Source organism: Mus pahari, chromosome 10 (assembly GCF_900095145.1).
Source record: "Mus pahari chromosome 10, PAHARI_EIJ_v1.1, whole genome shotgun sequence".
NCBI classification, from domain to species: Eukaryota; Metazoa; Chordata; class Mammalia; order Rodentia; family Muridae; genus Mus; species Mus pahari.
Window position 1 is genome coordinate 77,488,792 of NC_034599.1, and position 18,129 is coordinate 77,506,920.

Consider the following 18,129-nt stretch of genomic DNA (forward strand, 5'->3'; position numbering starts at 1 on the left):
GGAGGGGAGGGGAGGGGAGAGGGGAGGGGAGCCAGCACACCCATCTAACAGGTAGCACTGAGCCACTGAGCTTCACTGAGAACAAGTGGCAGCAAGCATTCTGATAGTGAACCATTTTGCTCACCAAAATCAGCCAGGCAGGCTGACGAGGAAACGAGGAAATCCTTTTCTCCTTTGCCATTTGTTTGGGAGCTGCTGGAGATGGCATCATATTGAAGATCGGTGATTCACAGAAAGCTCCCAAGGGCATGGCAAGAAGCCACAGAAAATAAGACCTGTGTTTCCTGGTGCTGGATCATGGGGCATGCAGAAGAGGAAGGCTCAGAAATCTCATCAGGGAGTCTACACTCAAGTGTGTGTGTGTGTGTGTGTGTGTGTGTATGTGTTTGTGGTGTGGTACGTGTGTGTTTGTGGTGTGGTGTTTGTGTGTTTGTGGTGTGGTGGTGTGTGTGTGTGTGTGTGTGTGTGTGTGTGTGTGTGTGTATACTCGCATGTGCATACAGGCACCCATGATGCTGGAGATTGATTTGGGTGTCTTCGTGTATTGTTCTCATCTCATTTTTTAGAGAGCAGTTTTCTCACTTAACCTGGAATTCAACAAATGGCTAGACAGGTCTCCACGCCAGCCCCTGCTTCCCAGTGCTGGGATTACCAGTCCATGCTTCCAAGTTGGCTTTTTACAGGACCTGAGAGCATCAGAACACAGGTTCTCATGCTTGAAGAGCAAGCACTTCCCACACTGGGTCACTTTCCCAACTCTGGTCTGATCTGTTTGAACATCTGCCAATGAGGAGACATAAGCATAGTAAGAGGCCATTGGTCACTTCTTTTCACCTACACAGTATATAGATGACTCATCTCCAATTTGCTAGTCAATAACTTTAAAGAGTATTTCATCATTCCAATGTTCTTTAACAATTTGCCATTTTGTTTTAAATCCAAAGCAGGGGCTGGGGATCAGAATAATCAGGGGATCAGATCTTGGTTGCAGATGAAAACCTTTCTGGAGCCTTAAAATTCAAATAACTCATCCATGAAGAGAAAGGCTGAAATGTGCCCATCTCTGACCCGGTCCTCCTGAGCAAATATTTACACATAAAGTAACTGATGGACACAAGATCAATTTTTTTCCCACAAATGATGGGACCACCCATAAAACTGGTAGAGAATGTCTCCAATAACAGGGAATTCCTGAAACTGAAATGTCTTCTATGATATAAAATACACTGACATTTTCTTCAAAGGCACAAGGCTTTATGTTTAATGTTATTGTAGTTGTTTTTGTTCATTCTGTAGCCCCAAGTCTGAGACTCTTCCAAGCTGTACTGCATTTTGTTTTTCAGTGTGCCTGTGTGTGTGTGTGTGTGGGGGGGGTGTCCCCTCAGGGGCTGGTCCTTGCTTTTCCTCTGGTTTGAGCCAGGACTCTTTGTTTGCTGCTGCCTATGCCCAGCTTCTAGGGATTCTCCTGTTTCTACCTCCATCTCCCCATAGGAGTACCAGGATTGCAGGCACCCAATGCCATTGCTTGGCTTTACCTAGGTCCTGGGGATCTGAACTCTGGTGCTCATAAGGCAAGCAGTTTAAAACAGCTGTCCCAGATCTACACTTTGTAAGGATATCTTTAGGTATTCAACTCAGAACTGAGGGATCACTGTTGCAGGCTATTGATCACAGTGTGAACCCCAAGATTGTGTCTTTTACTGGAAAAAAAAAACTATTTCTAATTGTACTGTGGCTCACAACTTAATCTTAACCTTTAATCTTTCTGGTTGGAATACAGACATATCCTTAGTACACATCTTTAATCCTAAACAATGTAGAAAGGAAAGCACGTTTGAAAGTGATGTCTAATTGAGTGGCAGACAAAGTGATGAGTCAGAGAAAGATCTGACAGAACAAGATCTACCCAATCCTCACGAGAGAGGGAAGAGAGGCAACCTAAAAGGAAGCAGTGGGGAGGGAGGGAAGAAAGGAGGTGGTTTTACTGGGACAGTTGTACATAGACAAGTTTCAGAGAGAGAACAATCTAGACACAAGTGAAGACAGAATGAGCCATAGAATGAGGAAGATCCAGAAGATTAGAACATATTTCCAGAGTTAGTATGAGGAACAGTTCAGGAGAAGTCGAGAGAATGAATCAGTCAGCATGGAGAGGAGTTTGGGCCAGAACAGTTGAGTTGAATCAGTCTGCAAGAGTTCAGAAAGAACTAGAAAGGGTGAGCTTATTCAGCAGTAAGCCTCAGGGGCTGGAAACATTCTAGGCCTAGATTTGACTATACAGAGGCTGGAAGCTTCCAGGATTAGGCCTAGGTTAGCAGACTGAGGCTGTAAGCCTCTGAGACGACAATGACATCAGGTGAATAAAAGCAACTGTTATCACATTCACATTATTAACAATCAAACCTACATCAAATTTTCTGTCACCTCCTCCTGTGCCTGGCTTATCAACTTCAACTACCTATAGCGATGAAGGTCACAGCAGCCTAGCCTGTCGTCCTCAGACATTTTGTTAAGGAAAAAAAAAAATGAGAAAGGAGTCTGTTTATCTGTTCAGAAGCCTAGAAGAATTCAAATAAACACCGGTTTTCTAGGCTGTATTTGGAGGTAAAAACATTTTATAAGAAACCAAACAAACGACAGTCAAAGATAAACAAAAATACTTCATGTGTCCATAGTGTACCTTCACTGGTTTAAACATATGATCCAACACTAAACAATGTCATACCCTGTTTTCATCTGTGGTCAAAGTTAGCTTTTTGGATGTGTTCTGGTTTCGTGTGTATAGGATAGTGGAGAATGCTCCTGGTTAAATCAGTAATCTGTATTCTAGTCTAGCTCACATGATGCTGTCTGAGTATGCGTTTCTTCACTAGTACATCTAAGAGAGACGTGTTTCCACCTGACTTAGCTACTCACTTACTGATTACACTTCAGAAAAGTCCTACACATTATGGGGCACCAGGGCTTATGGGAAAGGTCGAGGGAAGTAGAACAGAGTGATAATAGTAATGTAAATAATAAATAGTAATAGTAATAATCATAAAGTCCAATGCATAATGACCAGATGGCTTAGCTCTCAGTGCCATCTAATGAGGTTGGGAAGCCAGTGCTATAAACGAGGCTGGGAAGACAATGCTATAGCCATTTTATATAAAAATCTGAGGCCAGAGAGAATAAGTATATCTTGTTCAGGAAGATTTCTTTTGGGGATCTTGCTGGCACAATGAAAATAGCAAAGAGCTCTCAGTTTGGAAAACGGTTCAAATGTAGTCTAAGCAAGGAACCCATGATATATCATGGATGATTCTGTCTGTCCTCCATGCACAAATTAAAATAGTAACCAACAGTTCCCCTTTAAGCATATGTGTTGAGGTGTACATAATTTTGTTTTTGCGACTTCCAGACTGGCCTTGAACTAATGACTCTCTGGTTCCACCTTCTAAATGCTCAGATTTAATGATCATCTACACAGATAGTAAGTTTTTCTTTTAAAAAAAAACCTCATAGTGATGGCTAAAGGAAAAAGCAGCAAATGATCCCATCTTGTTTGCAGTTTTGAGGCAGGCCCTCCCATATCCCAAGCTGGCTTTGAAATCTGATGCAGCTGAGGATGACATTGAACTTTTAACCCTTTTGTACCATTTCCAGAGTGCTGGGATTACAGACACATTCGTGCCACCATGTCTAGTTTATGCAATGGTGGGGACTGAACAAAAGGCTTCATGAAGCTGGGTGAGCAATCTACTGACTGAGCCCAGATATGAAGCAAGTCTTAGATATTCTACTGATTTTTAAAAAACAGTCCACTAGCTAGGATAAAATCTATGCATGACTGCTCATTATAAGGATTAAACATGTCATTGGGAGCTGATAAAGCAAAACCAGACCAAAACACAGTTTTAAGAAGTCTACATATTGAGTACACACAGAACCAGATGGAGAAAGAGGACCAGTTTTGTTGGGGGCTTTGTTATTGTTTTGTGAGAAATGGTTTTAATGACCCCCCCACCCCCACCTGGCAGGGCTTGAGTTTGATACCCTCACTTGTCTGCCTCCTGCTGGTACTATAGGTGGGTGCTACCATGCACATTCAGAGGCAATCTTTAAAACATTTGACCACTTCAAGGCTATAGTATATTTATCTCCCATGTAAATAACAAAGTCTAGTATTCATGACTACTACGGAATTTAAATAATTGTGCCTGAAAAGAACGATTGAAAGGAGGAAGAGGAGGAGGAGAAGGAGGAGGAGCAGCAGCAGCAGCGGAAGGGTCTGAGGCCTGCAAGATGACTCAGTGGGTAAAAGTGTTTAACTGGCTAGCCCTGGAGCCCACGTAAATGTAAAGAGAACCAACTCCACAAAGTTGTTCTCTGACATATACACTATTGTGGTGTGCACCCATAATAACTGTATTAAATTAAAAAAGTGTTTTTTTAAAGTACAACTTACACCTCGAAAGGAAAGACAAAAAAAAAAAGATTAAAAAACAAACACATTTCAGTATAAAGTATGTATTTCTCTGTAGGAAGGGTCAAATAATAACATGATTTGAAAGCAATATTACTTTTGTCTATTTTTAAATTTATGTTTGTCATTAATGCAATGGCAATCCAGAATAAAAATCCATCCAGTTCTATGTCTAACAGATTTTTCAGAGATTAACCTATTTCGTTCTTATTTGATGCATTCTTAAAACAAAAATACCTTTCTATTTTCTAAATCCGACATTTAAGTAATTGTGGTTTAATATTTACGCTGTAATCTCTGACACAATAATCAAGTGTATTTTCATGTTTCTAGCCATAGAGAAACACCTCTATTACTACCTATAACAAATTAAGGAACAAACACTGTATCTTGAGCATGCAAAAATCGAACATTTTATTGTGGAATATGAGAAAATATAGAAACAAGGAAATCAATTCTCTGGTGGGGAAGGTATGTGTGTGTGTGTGTCTGTGTGTGTGTGTGTGTCTGTGTGTGTGTGTCTGTGTGTGCGTATGCACCTAGAAATGATGGCAACAGCCTATATTTCAATAAAGCTAGTATTTCAAATAAACGAGCAAAAACTTATTTATATAACTTATTTAATTCTTTAGGTAACTTAGTTTAAATTTTAAAAGCTAAACTTATTAGAAATAAATGGTTGTGAGAAATTTGATGGTATAGTGGTTAAAAGAAAAGAATCATGGGTTAGAATGTTGGCCTTCTAACTTCTTAGCTATGTGACCCAGAGGAGTGACCCTCGGCTTACAGAATCCCAATATTCCCTTCCCATGGTTGAGATCAGACTCTGGAGCCTCTAGAACTGAATTGGCCGCAGCTCACAAGGGCCTTGGGAAAGTGTCAGGGGCTGATGCTTCAGTGTGTAAGATGAAGATGAGCGGACTTGATTGGGATCGATGGGCAGATTAAGGTTAGAAAGCAATGTGAAGTCCCTGGAATGTCGCACCGACAGCAAACTTGTGTTGTTCATGAAACTGCAGTATAGCACGTCCTCTATGCATTTATTTCTCATAACACAGCTTCTCTTAACTAAAGAGCCCAAAGAGCATAAAACCCACAGCTCAAACCTGGCACAGCCAGGCATTCAATACTCTTAGTTACTAAAATCTGAACAATACTATAGATGCCCATGTTCATTACTGATATCAATTCCATTTGGAAGATGGAAGCCATTTTCTCTATTTCCCTACTTGTGACTGTAAGTGTCACTTGCTGTATGTGTGGCCATGTGTGCGTTTCTCTTGGGCACACCTACAAGGCTGCTTCTGAGCACGCTCATAAGATGTAAGAAGACAGGACTCCGTAAATACCTTCACCAGCAACTATAGTGGGATTTGAGCGAATTCTTCTGAGACAGTGAAATGTGCAATAAATAAGTTGCTAGTGGAAGGATAAAAAAGAATTCAACATTTTGATTTGGTTTATCTTCAACACTGATTTTTAAATTACTCAGGAGAGCAACATCGTATTTCAACAAACCAGGTACTGTGAAAGCAGACGCCGTCAATGCCATTTATTTCAGACACCATTGCCAAATTGCACTCTACAGGAAAGTGGAATATATTTAACTTTTGTGTCAACAAACATAGCATTTTAGGGGAGAAGTATAGAGGGGAGAAGGTTATTTACCTGATTTGCTAAAGGAATTTTAATGTTATATAGAGCTATATTTTGAAATTCCCTTCTGCGAGAAAAATCCACCAGAGAAGAGCATCCACAATTAAAGCTTATGCTGTTGCAACAATGCATTTATGATTTGGTTACTGAAGATCCATCCACCCCTAAATGCAGCTCATCTGTCATCTACTGTGAGAACTGCTTGCTCCCTATCTGCCACAGCTGTCAATAACCGGAAGCCTGAGGTCAATGACAAGCCCATTATTTCATTATGATTCTCTTCATAATGAAAGATTTCATCATTTTAATGATGCCCATGTTTTGGCTCTTCTGCCCATGCCAGCACCACGTTAACTTCTCTCACAACCTCAAGGATGTGAGGCTCATGCCAGTACCACACTAAGTATTCTCACCATCCCCACGAATTCCCAGTGAGGTAGAACATATTGTCATCCTGGCTCTATACATGAGGAAACAGTCCTAGAAAGCGACCATGATAAAGATGCTAAGGAGGGGGTAGGTAAACTGCACCAAATCATGTGGCCAGTAAACAGTGAATACAAGTATCATATTAGACGCCCCCCACACCTGCCAAACTCTGAAATAATTAACAACTATTTTCCTCCTTTAGAAACAATTCATTGATCCACATGTACATCACGTCTGTTAGGTGCTATAGGGAAATAAGAGATTTCATGGCTCAGTAAAATTAGAAGGATTACAAAATAAAGTTAATTTAAAGACATAATCAAGTGACGTGTTGATTGAGATAGCTGGTGCTACACAACAACCTTTAAACAGTTTGAGGGCAGGGTTAGTAAGACAGCTCAGGAGTAAAGGCGTCTGCCATCAAGTCTGACAACCTGAGTTGGTGGCAAATGTCCAAGAATCGCATACCTGGTAAGAGCTGATGTTTTGAATTCATAAAGAAGTCTTACAAGTCAATAAAATGACGGACACCTCTGCTGCCTCGTTTTTTCTTTCTGTCACCTGACTCAAGCTAGGGCTATATGGGCAGAGGAACCCTTAAGTGAGAAGTTGCCTCCCTAAGACGGTTCCATGGACAACTCTGTGGGGGGGGGTACGGTGTATTGATTAATAACTGATGTGGGAAAACACGGCCGGCTGTCAGTGGTGCAACACCTGGGCAGGTAGTCTTGGGATGTGGAAAGAGGGCGCGCCGAGCAAGCAGCAGTCTCAGCTTCAGTCCCTGCCTTGAGGTCCTGTCTGGGCTTCCCCCGATGAAGGACTGTGACCCGAAAGCCAAATAACCTTCCCCAAAGTTGCTCTGGGCTATGGTGTTTTATCATAGCAATGAAAAGCATACTAAGTTACAATCCAATGTGATAACGGGCAAAAATATCTGACTAGGCGTTACTGTTCAGAAGTAGAGGATTATCATGTACACATGCCTGGTTTTGATCTGCAGCACTACACACACACACACACACACACACACACACACACACACACACACACACAATTAACATATGGAAAGATGCTCATCATCTCTGGCGACAAAAACATAAATTGAAGTTCATTAGTCTGTCCGTAAGTAAGCATCCCACAGTACAGAGCATGAGCAGAAAGGAGCCCTTCCCCCATTTAGAAGACAGCCTGGAAGTTTCTTAAATTATTAAGTATAAATTTTGAAAACACTCAACATTTACTTCTACTCATTGAAATATTGCCACAATAAATTAAAAATTATGTATCCATGCAGTGGCATGTACATGTATATGCAGAATTATCTGTGGGAGACAAAAGTTGAGACAATCCTAATACTTTTCAACCTTTGAAAGGATGAGCAGGAAGACAGTGTAACCAAACAATGAGTATTGATAGACAACAACACAGTCAAGTCCTGACACACACTACCACATACATGGACCTCAAAAATACGAAACAAATCAGAAACAAAACACTATACACTGTACAGCTTCTTTTCTGTGGAATATGCAGAAAAGGCAACTACAACAAGAAAGAGCAGCAGCCCCATGATGACAGGTGGTTACATTTTGTTGTTTAAGGCCATCTTTTTGAGCTTTGAAACTGGATAATGGGAATGACTGCGCAGTTCTGTAATTTATTGGAAATCACTGAGTCGAGCACTCCAGATGAATTGACTCTATAGTAAGAAGGCCATTATCAATAAATCTTTGTATAAGGAATTTGTAATATCTCAGTAGTGGGAAATCATGCTTTTGTAAGTCAGATTATTTGAAGAAAACCAGATCTTAACAATTTCGCACAGATACACATCTCTGATTTCTACATATTTTATGTATGATTTCTAAATATTTTAAAGACTTACTATTTTTTGGCTATGTGTATATATCCGAGTATGTGCATATTGTGTGCAGATGCCCATAGAGACCGGAAGAAGGCACCAGTCACACTGGAGCTGGAGGCGGTTGTGAGCTGCCAGTCATGGGTGCTGGAAAGCAAACTCAGGTTCTCTACAAGAACAGTTATCTTTCTTTATTGGTTATTTTATTTATTTACATTTCAAATGTTATCCCCCTCCACAGTTTCCCTTCCACAAGCCCCCTATCCCCTGCTCCCTCCCCACTGCCTCTATGAGGGTGCTCCCCTATCCACCCACCCACTCCTGCCTCAGCAGCCTAGCATTCCCCTAGCATTCCCCTATCCTGGGTCATCAAGCCTCCATAGGACCAAGAGGCTGCCCTCCCAGTGAAGCAAGATAAGGCAATCCTCTGCTACATATCCATCTGGAGGCATGGGTACCTCCTGTAAACTCTTTGGTTGGTGGTTTAGTCCCTGGGAGCTTTAGGGGGTCTGGTTGGCTGATATTGTTGTTCTTCCTATGAAGTTGCAAACCCCTTAAGATCCTACAGTCTTTGCCCTAAATTCTCCATTAGGGTCCTCACACTCAATCCAATGTTTGGCTCAGTGGTTAAGAGTACTGACTGCTCTTCCAGAGGTCCTGAGTTTAATTTCCACAAACCACATGGTAGCTCTTGTACAACCATCTGTAATGGGATCTGATGCTCTCTTCTGGTGTGTCTGAAGACAGCTACAGTGTACTCAAATTATGTATGTATGTATATATATACATATCTTAACTGCAAACAGCCCCTAAAGTGAATATTTTTTATTTGAGCCTGTTTTTCCTATAACGACATTTATCTTCCCTATAAAGACATGTAAGACACTCTCTTTTTAAGATAGCAAACCTCTTTCAATGCTACCTGATACAAATATTTTTCCTGTTTTTCCACAAATTTTTAATAATTTTCCCCACATTGAAATATTTCTTTATGTAGCTAAATTTATCCACATTTCCTTCTATAGTCTCCATTTTTGGTGTTATAACAAGAGACAGTCTTTTGGACAGTACACTTGAAACCTTGAGGACTGTTGATTATGCCACTCTCATGCCCAGCCCAATACTATCAGAGCCTTCCATCAATGAAAATCATCATCAACAACAACAATCCTCCAAGACTCCAAAAACAAACAAAAAACAAACTCAATTAAAGTAGTTGTCCATTCCTCCACCTCAGGGTGTTCCTAGCACTGCAAAGCTGCAGCCTCCCATCCCTCCTGACTTCCCTTCCCCCACTCACCCTTGCAACCCAGCCTCCACACCAGCAGGCATTCCCTGTGAACACACCAGTCTAGCAGGCCAGTAAAACTGGCAGCACACAGCCATCACACTCTTCTTAAAATCCAGACAGGAAACAGAAACCGGGGAACAGACCACCCACCCAACAAAGACAGACCCAGAAATAAGCGGCTAGACCTCTAATCATCCCCTACCCAGATGCCTCGGTGCACACCAGTGTGAGAACACAATCAGTAACAGCCAGCCTACATGTCTCCACCAGAACCCAGCTCTCCTACCACAGTTGGCCCTGGATATTCCAACACACCTGAAGCATGGCACGATGATAGAGGTGCTTATAGAAGAAATGAATAAATCTTTTAAAGAAATTCAGAAAAACGCAAAAAACTGGAGGAAGTGAATACATCCCTCAGAGGAAGCCAGGAAAAAACCAAACAGTTGAAGGACGTAAATAAAAATGTTCAAGACCTGAAAATGTAAATAGAAGCAATAAAGAAAATATAAACTGAGGGAATCCTGGAAAGGAAACATTTAGGAATTTGAAGAGGAACTACAGAAGCAAGTTTTACCAACAGAATAAAAGAGATGGAAAAGAGAATCTCAGGCATTGGAGATACTACAGAAGAAATGGAAACATTAGTCAAAGAAAAAGTTATATCTAACCCCCCCCCCAAAAAAAAACCCCAAAGTACAACAACAAAAACAAAAAACAAAAAACAAATCCTGACACAAAACAGGAAAGCTGGGACACTATGAATAGTCTTTTCCAAACCTAAGACTAGGAATAGAGGAAAGAGAAGAATCACAGATCAAAGGCCCAGAAAATATTTTCAATAAAATCATAGAAGGAAAATTTCCTAACCTAATGAAGGAGATGCTTATAAAGAAGCATTCAGAACACCAAATAGATTGGAATAAAAAAGAAAGTTCCCTCATCACATCATAATCAAAACCATAAACATATATAACACAGGAAGAATATTAAAACCTGCAAGGGAAAAACAGCAAGTAACATATAAGGCCAGACCTCTTTACATTACACCTGACTTCTTGATATTCATTGAGATTGAGAGTCTAAAATCCAGAAGGGCCTGGACAGAGGTTCTGAAGTCTCTAAGAGACCACAAATACCAGCCCAGACTTCTATACCCAGCAAAACTTTCTATCTGTATAGATGGAGAAAATAAGATAGTCCATGATAAAGTCAAATTTAAACAGTATATACCTACAAAAATATAACCCTATAGAAGGTGCTAGAAGAAAAACTCCAATGTAAGGAAAATAAATATACCTATAAAAACACAAGAAATAATCTCACACCAGTAAGACCAAAAGAAGGGAAGCAGACACACACTCCCTACCACCACCACCACCACCACCACCACCACCACCACCACCACCACCACCACCACCACCACCAAACAACAACAAAATAATAGAAATCAACAATCATTAGTCACTGATAGCTCTCAAAATCAATGGTCCCAATTCTCCAATAAAGAGACACAGACGAACAGAATGGATTTGAAAGCAGGATCTATCCTCCTGCTGCAATAAGAAACAAACCTCAACATCAAGGATAGACATTACCTTCGAGTAAAGGGTTGTGTAAGAGTGCTTTCTTGAGCTATTTTTATTGGGTTATTATATCTACCACCCTTTCAAACTTTATCACACCCTAAAATAAACCCTTCAAACCTCCCAACACTGGGTAGGAGGAAAAGAAGGTTAGAGGGGAAAGAAGGTATAGACCTCTTTATACTACTTCCTGCTGATTAGGGACACTGAGTTCCTTGGGGCAAGTCCAGTCATCATCGGGCCACCCCCAATTTCTTCTGTCTCTTTGCTCACAACTTGATAAAGCACACAGAGGGAGCAGCAGTCTCCATGGAGGGTGTGCCCAGCCTCTCTCGGGGCTCTGGCATTTACACTCTCTCAAAAGTCCCCAGAATTTCACATGTCACACACTCCCAGAAACTATCTGCTTCTGGCAAAATCATACCCCTGCAAGAGCGAGATCATAACCGCTGCTGTGAAGTAGCCTCTTACTACACACCTGAGATTAAAATAAAAATATGTTCACATACATAACTGGGTTTCTTTTAAGAAACCAAAATTCTCACATTAGAAAAAATATAATAAGCAAATGGTCCTTAGAAGCAAGCAGGTGTAGCCATTTTAATACCTAACAAAACAGACTTTAAACCAAAACTAATTAAAAGAGATGAGGGAGGGCACTTTATACTCATCAAAGGAAAAATCCACCAAGATGATATTTCAAATCTTAACATTTATGCCCCAAACACAAGGGCACTCACTTTTGTAGAAAGAAATATTACTAAAACTTAAATCACGTATTGATAGTGGGAGACTTCAAAATCCAACTCTCACCAATGGACAGGTTATCTACACGAAAACTAAACAGAGAAATATTGGAGCTAACATATGTTATAGACCAAATGGAACTGACAGATATTCACAGAACATTTCACACAAACACAAAAGAATATATCTTCTTAGCACCCCATGGCCCTTCCTCTAAAATAGACTACATACTTGGTCACAAAGCAGTCCCAACAGATACAAGAAAACTGAAATAACTTCCTTCATCCTATCAGACCACCACAGATTGAAGCTGGGCATCATCAATAACAGAGGCATCAAAACACTTACAAACTCATGAAAACTGAAAAACTCTACTGAATGAAAAAAAAAATGGGTCAAGACAGACAGACAGAAAGAAACTGAAGACTTTCTAGAATTCAATGGAAATGAATACACAAAATACCCAAATGTAGGGGACACGATAAAACAGTGCTGAAAGGGAAAGTTTCTAGCACTAAATGCTTCCATTAAAAACAAAATTGGAGAGCTGTCACACTAGCAATTTGACAGAACACCTGAAAACTCCAGAACAACAACAACAACAACAACAAAAATAAGCAAGGACTCCCAAGAGGAGTGGATGGTAGGTATTAGTCAAACTGAAGACTGAAATTAATAAAATAGAAACGAAGAGAACAGCACAAAGAATCATTGAAATAAAGAGTTGGTTCTTTGGGAAAATCATCAAGATACACAAACCCTTATCCAAATTAACTAAAGGACACAGATAATCCAAATTAATGAAATTAGAAATGAAAATGGGGACATAACAGCAGACACTAAGGAAATCCAGGAGATCCTCATAAGGACATATTTTAAAAACCTGTACTCCACAAAATTGGAAAATCTAAAAGAAAGGGATAATTTTCTTAATAGGAGCCACTTCCCAAAGTTAAATCAATATCGAATAAGCAATTTAAATAGACCTATAACCCTTAGTGAAACAGAAGCAGACATTAGAAGCCTCCTCACCCTAAAGAGCTGAGGGCTTTAGCATAAAACCAGATTTTCAAAGATGAATAAATGCCAATATTCCTCAAATTACCCCATAAAATAGAAACAGAAGGAACATGACCCAATTCATTTTATGATGCTACAGTTACCCTGATACCCAAACCATACAAAGACTCAACAAAGAAAGAGAGTTATAGGTCAATTTTTCTTTATGAACATAGATGCAAAAATACTTAATAAATACTTGAGAGAGAAAAAAAGGACAGAATCCAAGAACCCATCAGAAAGATCATCCCCCATGATCAAGGAGGTGCCATCCCAAAGAAGTATGGATGGTTTAACATGGGAAATTGGAAATGTAACCCACCATAAACAACCATAAACTTAAGGAAACAACCAACATGAGCATCTCACTAGATGCTGAAAAAGCCTTTGACAAAATCCAACACCCCCTCATGACAAAGGTCTTGGAGAGATGGGAGATACAAAGAATATACCTAGACACAAAGAAGGCCATCTACAGCAGGTCTATGGCCAACATCAAATTAAATGGAGAGAAATTAAAAGAAATCCCACGAAAGACAATGCTGTCTACTCTCTCAGTATCTAGTCAATACAGTACTTGAAGTTTTAGTTGGAGCACAATGACAACTGAAGGGGATCAAGGGGATACAAATTGAAAAGGAAGAATTCACAGTATTGTTATTTGCAGATGTTATACAGTAGTGCATATAGGAAATTATACACAAGCATACGATCTGTGCATGCCACACATAGTAAGTATGCATACTATGACTGAGAACATTCCACCAGGGAACTCTTACAGCTGATAAAAAAAAGTGAGACTAGGGAGGCTTCTTTCTTGAGTCTCTAAATGGAAAGAAACCACTCTACACACTATATCTACTCTGTAGACATTGCCATACGAGACAATTTCTGGAATGATATGCCAGACACAGTAATTCTAGGGATAAGGAATTAGAAACATACAAAGGATGTGAGAATGTGTTTGCTGACCAGGCCAGGACTGAATGCAGGCCTTGCTGGTAATGCTTCTGTATAGAACATCCGATCACAACATGACTGCTGATGGCATCTGTCGATGTTTGAGCAGAACAGTCTAGAACTCAGGCAGTCATTGTCCTACCCCTACTTGAGTCCATGAGACTTCGCTCACTCATCACCATTATATAACAGAAAATTCAGCAGTATTTAGATCTCAGAAAGACATGAAAATGTTGAGGGTTACACTGCTTAAAAAAATAAAATCAAACAGCAGTCATTTACATTGGTTTAATCACACACACACACACACACACACACACACACACACACACGTATAAAATTTACAAAGATGTGCCTTAAAATAGTTTCTAATAATATGGGTGGCATTGTGGCCTTGAAGCTGAGCAGTTGGGGAGCAATCATGTTAGGATATAATAACAAGAGGCATCCAAATGCCTGGTAACAGAAAATGATCCTGATTTTTTTTCCCTTGAGTCCTACCCACACTTTTTTTTAAGATCAGCCAGCACAAATTCAACCTGTGTTCTTATCTATCCTACATACAGTCTTTGAATCTGAACAGCATATTCTGAAACCTATATAAGTCCAAATGTCAGTCAGCATTTTTTTTCAGTCTGCTAATCTTATCACCTCACTGAATTAAATATAAGCTCCTAGAGAACGAACTGTGTGTCCCTCCAATATTTAAGCAGTGCTAGATCTTCAGATGTTTCCACTGACTTTATGAATATCATGCCTTGCTCTGCAGAACTGGGGAGTTCATTAAATAATGTTTCCATGAAACAAGGAGTAGAGATGGCAAGGAAAACATGGTGTGAGTGGGTTGGGGAAATGGCTCCGTGGGTAAAGGGTTTGCCCTTCAAATGTAAGGAACTGAATCTGATTCCCGGCGCTCAGACAATAGCCAGGTGTCTGCATGTCTGTAAGCCTGGTGCTGGACAGGCAGAGAGAGTCAATGAGCATGTTTGGATAGCCAGCAGGTTTGATGGAACGTATCAATATCAATGAGCTCTAGGCTCAGTGAGAGACCCTGACTAAAAATAAGGTGGAGAGCAATAGAGAAAGCTATCCAGCTTGGACCTCTGGCTTCCACCCATGCTCCTTTGCTTGTATTCCTCTGTGTGTGTGTGTGTGTGTGTGTGTGTGTGTGTGTGTGTGTGTATTGTATACCACAATTTAATTTACAAAGCAGAACAAGTAGTTCTTTAGCTAAGAAAATACAGCGTGCAGTACAGTATGCAAATCCTTAGGTTATTACCTGACTTTACAGACCTCTAAGGACTATGCACGAATTGTCTCCAATTCCTTTCCTGCATGCCTGTGTAGTCTTTCACTTGGAGACAGTGGTTTCTAATGTCAGTTCTGAGGAACTCCAAGACTCCATAAAGCGCTATAAGGCTTGACTCCTAGGTGGGCTTGCCATCAGAGCCATGCAATCTGTGGCTGTACCTACCCAGGTGCCAAGACAGGTGTTTGGCTTCCAGTTATCAGTAAAAAGACTTCCTGTTAATCGAAAATCGAAGAGGCTTTCTCAGATGTCCTGAAGACCTCCCCACATACATACATATGTACACTGCCTTGACCCTAGTTGTTCTTAAGGACCCCATACATACACACATATAAACACCGCTCTGCCCCTAGTTGAAGGTTAGGTACTGGCTAACTCCATAGAGAGTCCCAGCCTTCCAGAGAAGTAAAACATAAAGCCACTTTGTACCCTACTCTTTCCCTCCCTTCTTCCCCTTTAGAGATGGATAGTGACAGAAAATAAGAGGGATGGCTTCACCAGCAGTGGCCCTTAATCAAGGAAACATTCCATCAAACCTGCTGGCTATCCAAACATGTTAATAATTCCACGGAAAGAGTTGGCCTCCATTCCCTCTCTAGCTCATTTCTGGATAATTAGTTCCTCTGATTCTGCTAGAATTCCCAACACGTCACCAACCTCAGATACAAACAGCTGCAAACAGTGACATCACTCTAGAACAACAGCACTGTAAAAACAAATGCTGCCATTAAAGGACGCTTGAACAACGGGTCTCAAGTGCTCCTACTCATCACACGCCATGAGCTTCTACCACTACAAGGCTCTGGATTTCCTGAATCCCTCTTGTCCCCACCCATCTCTATACGAAGAGAAAGAGTTAACATCGGTGTCAAGTAAGGCCTTCGGGATTCACAGCTCCACTATAAACCAATGACTGGTTAATGAAATGTTGGCAATGAATCTTAAGACGCTGCTCAATGAGTCTAAAACAGTTCTGTGGTTATGTAGATTAAATGAGATAAAGCACATCAGACTCCACCCACCATGAGGCACAGAGTAGGTTCATGGTCTAATAGTATGATAGACTTTCTTTTAAAGAATGGAGGTGCTTGGACTGGCTCAAAGAGTAAAGACACTTGCTGTAGATTCTCACAACCCACAACCCACACGATAAGAGAGAGCCTGCTACTGCAATCTGCCAGTGGCTCCCGTGAATACAATAAATAAATAAATAAATAAATGTAATAAAAAATTTAAAAGGAGCGGAGGTGTTTATAATAAAATTCTTAGTGACGATACATAAGGAAGCAAAAGCTTCTAAAAATTTTAAGGCTTCGATAGTTTTAAATAAAGCCACCACACACACAGTGCACGGTCTTCTGGAGAAAACAGGGTATTAAGCAACTTTCAACTTTAATGGCCACGATGGTTGACTTGGGTCCTTTGGGCAGGTGGCAGGAAGGTTTTTTTCTTAGGACGCAATCCTCACACATCGCTTTTTTCTGGGAGGGGTAAAAAATATCTGCCCTTCCTTCACCAGTCCAATGACAAGTCGAAGCCCCACCCTGAGGGAGCTGTGTGGCCCCACGTGTGGCTCGTGACGTCCCTGCGTGGAGGGGACACAACCCGCCAGGGGCAAAGGAGAAACTAAAAAGACCGGGTTCCTTGCCTGGCCAAGCGTGGGGTCGTGGGTGGGACAATGGCAGGGGCTTGGTGGCCCCTGACCTTGGCAGGGTCAGCGAGCTTGGCACCAGTCTCCTTCCTGGCAGCCTACCCGGCGCTGCGCACTGCCCCGCCCGCCCTCGGGGCCTGTGATTGACACCGGAGTGGGTACATACGGGTCCGCGGCACAGCAGGGCTGGCGTAGGGAAACATGGCTTTCCCTCTCCCGGCCTTCCGCCCGCATAGCGCTCGCCCTGGGCACGGCCCGGGGGACACTCCGGACCCCGCCTGGCTCATCTCTGCTTCCACGGTTTTCGATTTCCCTGGCCCGGGAGACTCCTCTCATTGCTTTCCCTCCACCCTGAGAACAACCTGAGTTTGCCAAGAGGAAACTCCTGCGAGGGGGATGGATACCCGCCCTGGCTGCTGCTGGCAAGAGATGGAAACCATTCCAAGCAGGAGTTGATGGAGAGGGGAGGACGTCCCTGGAGGGAAAGTAACACTCGAAGCTCCGTGCGGGGCGAGCGAGGTCAGCAACAGGCATCTGCAAAACGAGCGGGCAGGGGCCGTGCCCTGCGCCTGAGTTATTAGGCGCATCGCCGCGTCCATCGCAGCGCAGGGGGCTTACTCCAAACACACTCGAGGGCCTGCGAGCAGGTTTTATTTTTTTCTCCCCTGCAGGACTTACCTTTCTCTTCGGCATAATGACTACGTTGGTGCAGCAAAAAAAAGTAAAGCAACGTTCTGGACCCCCTGGCACACTGCTGGATGCTGCCTGGCCGCTGCTGCTATTCCCGCAATGGGCTCGGCTAGCCCGGCCTCTCCGACCTGCACCTCTTCCTCCCCCGGCGCTCCACTCGCTCGCATCCCGGTCCCCCAATGGCGAGCCCTGCCAGCCAGCCGCGAGGCCCCATTGGCTAAGAGAACGTTCTAAATTCCACGAGGGCACGCCCACCCCCGTTCACCGGGTACGCGCAGTTGTAGTTTCCACTTCACTGGGAAAAAAAAAAAAAATTCTGCCTGGCGACTGAGCATGCCCAGTTCAACTAGTATCCTTCAGGCTGCACTATCTTGGAGTTTCATTGTTTGACGTGCCTTCTTTGGATTAAAGCAGTGTGCACT

The 18,129-nt window shown here is 41.9% G+C and overlaps 1 protein-coding gene across 3 annotated transcripts in view; it reads right to left on the reverse strand.

The window, feature by feature from the left end:
• Nucleotides 1–17,873, reverse strand: part of Hmgn3 (high mobility group nucleosomal binding domain 3) — a 36,197-nt gene extending 18,324 nt beyond the window's left edge. For all 3 annotated transcript variants that reach the window (XM_021206833.2, XM_021206830.2, XM_029543651.1), the window contains exon 1: nucleotides 17,696–17,873. In XM_021206833.2, coding sequence (XP_021062492.1) covers nucleotides 17,696–17,710 — 15 coding nt within the window. In that variant the 5' untranslated portion in view covers nucleotides 17,711–17,873. The remainder of the gene's footprint in view (nucleotides 1–17,695) is intronic.
• Between the last annotated feature and the right edge of the window lie 256 nt (nucleotides 17,874–18,129).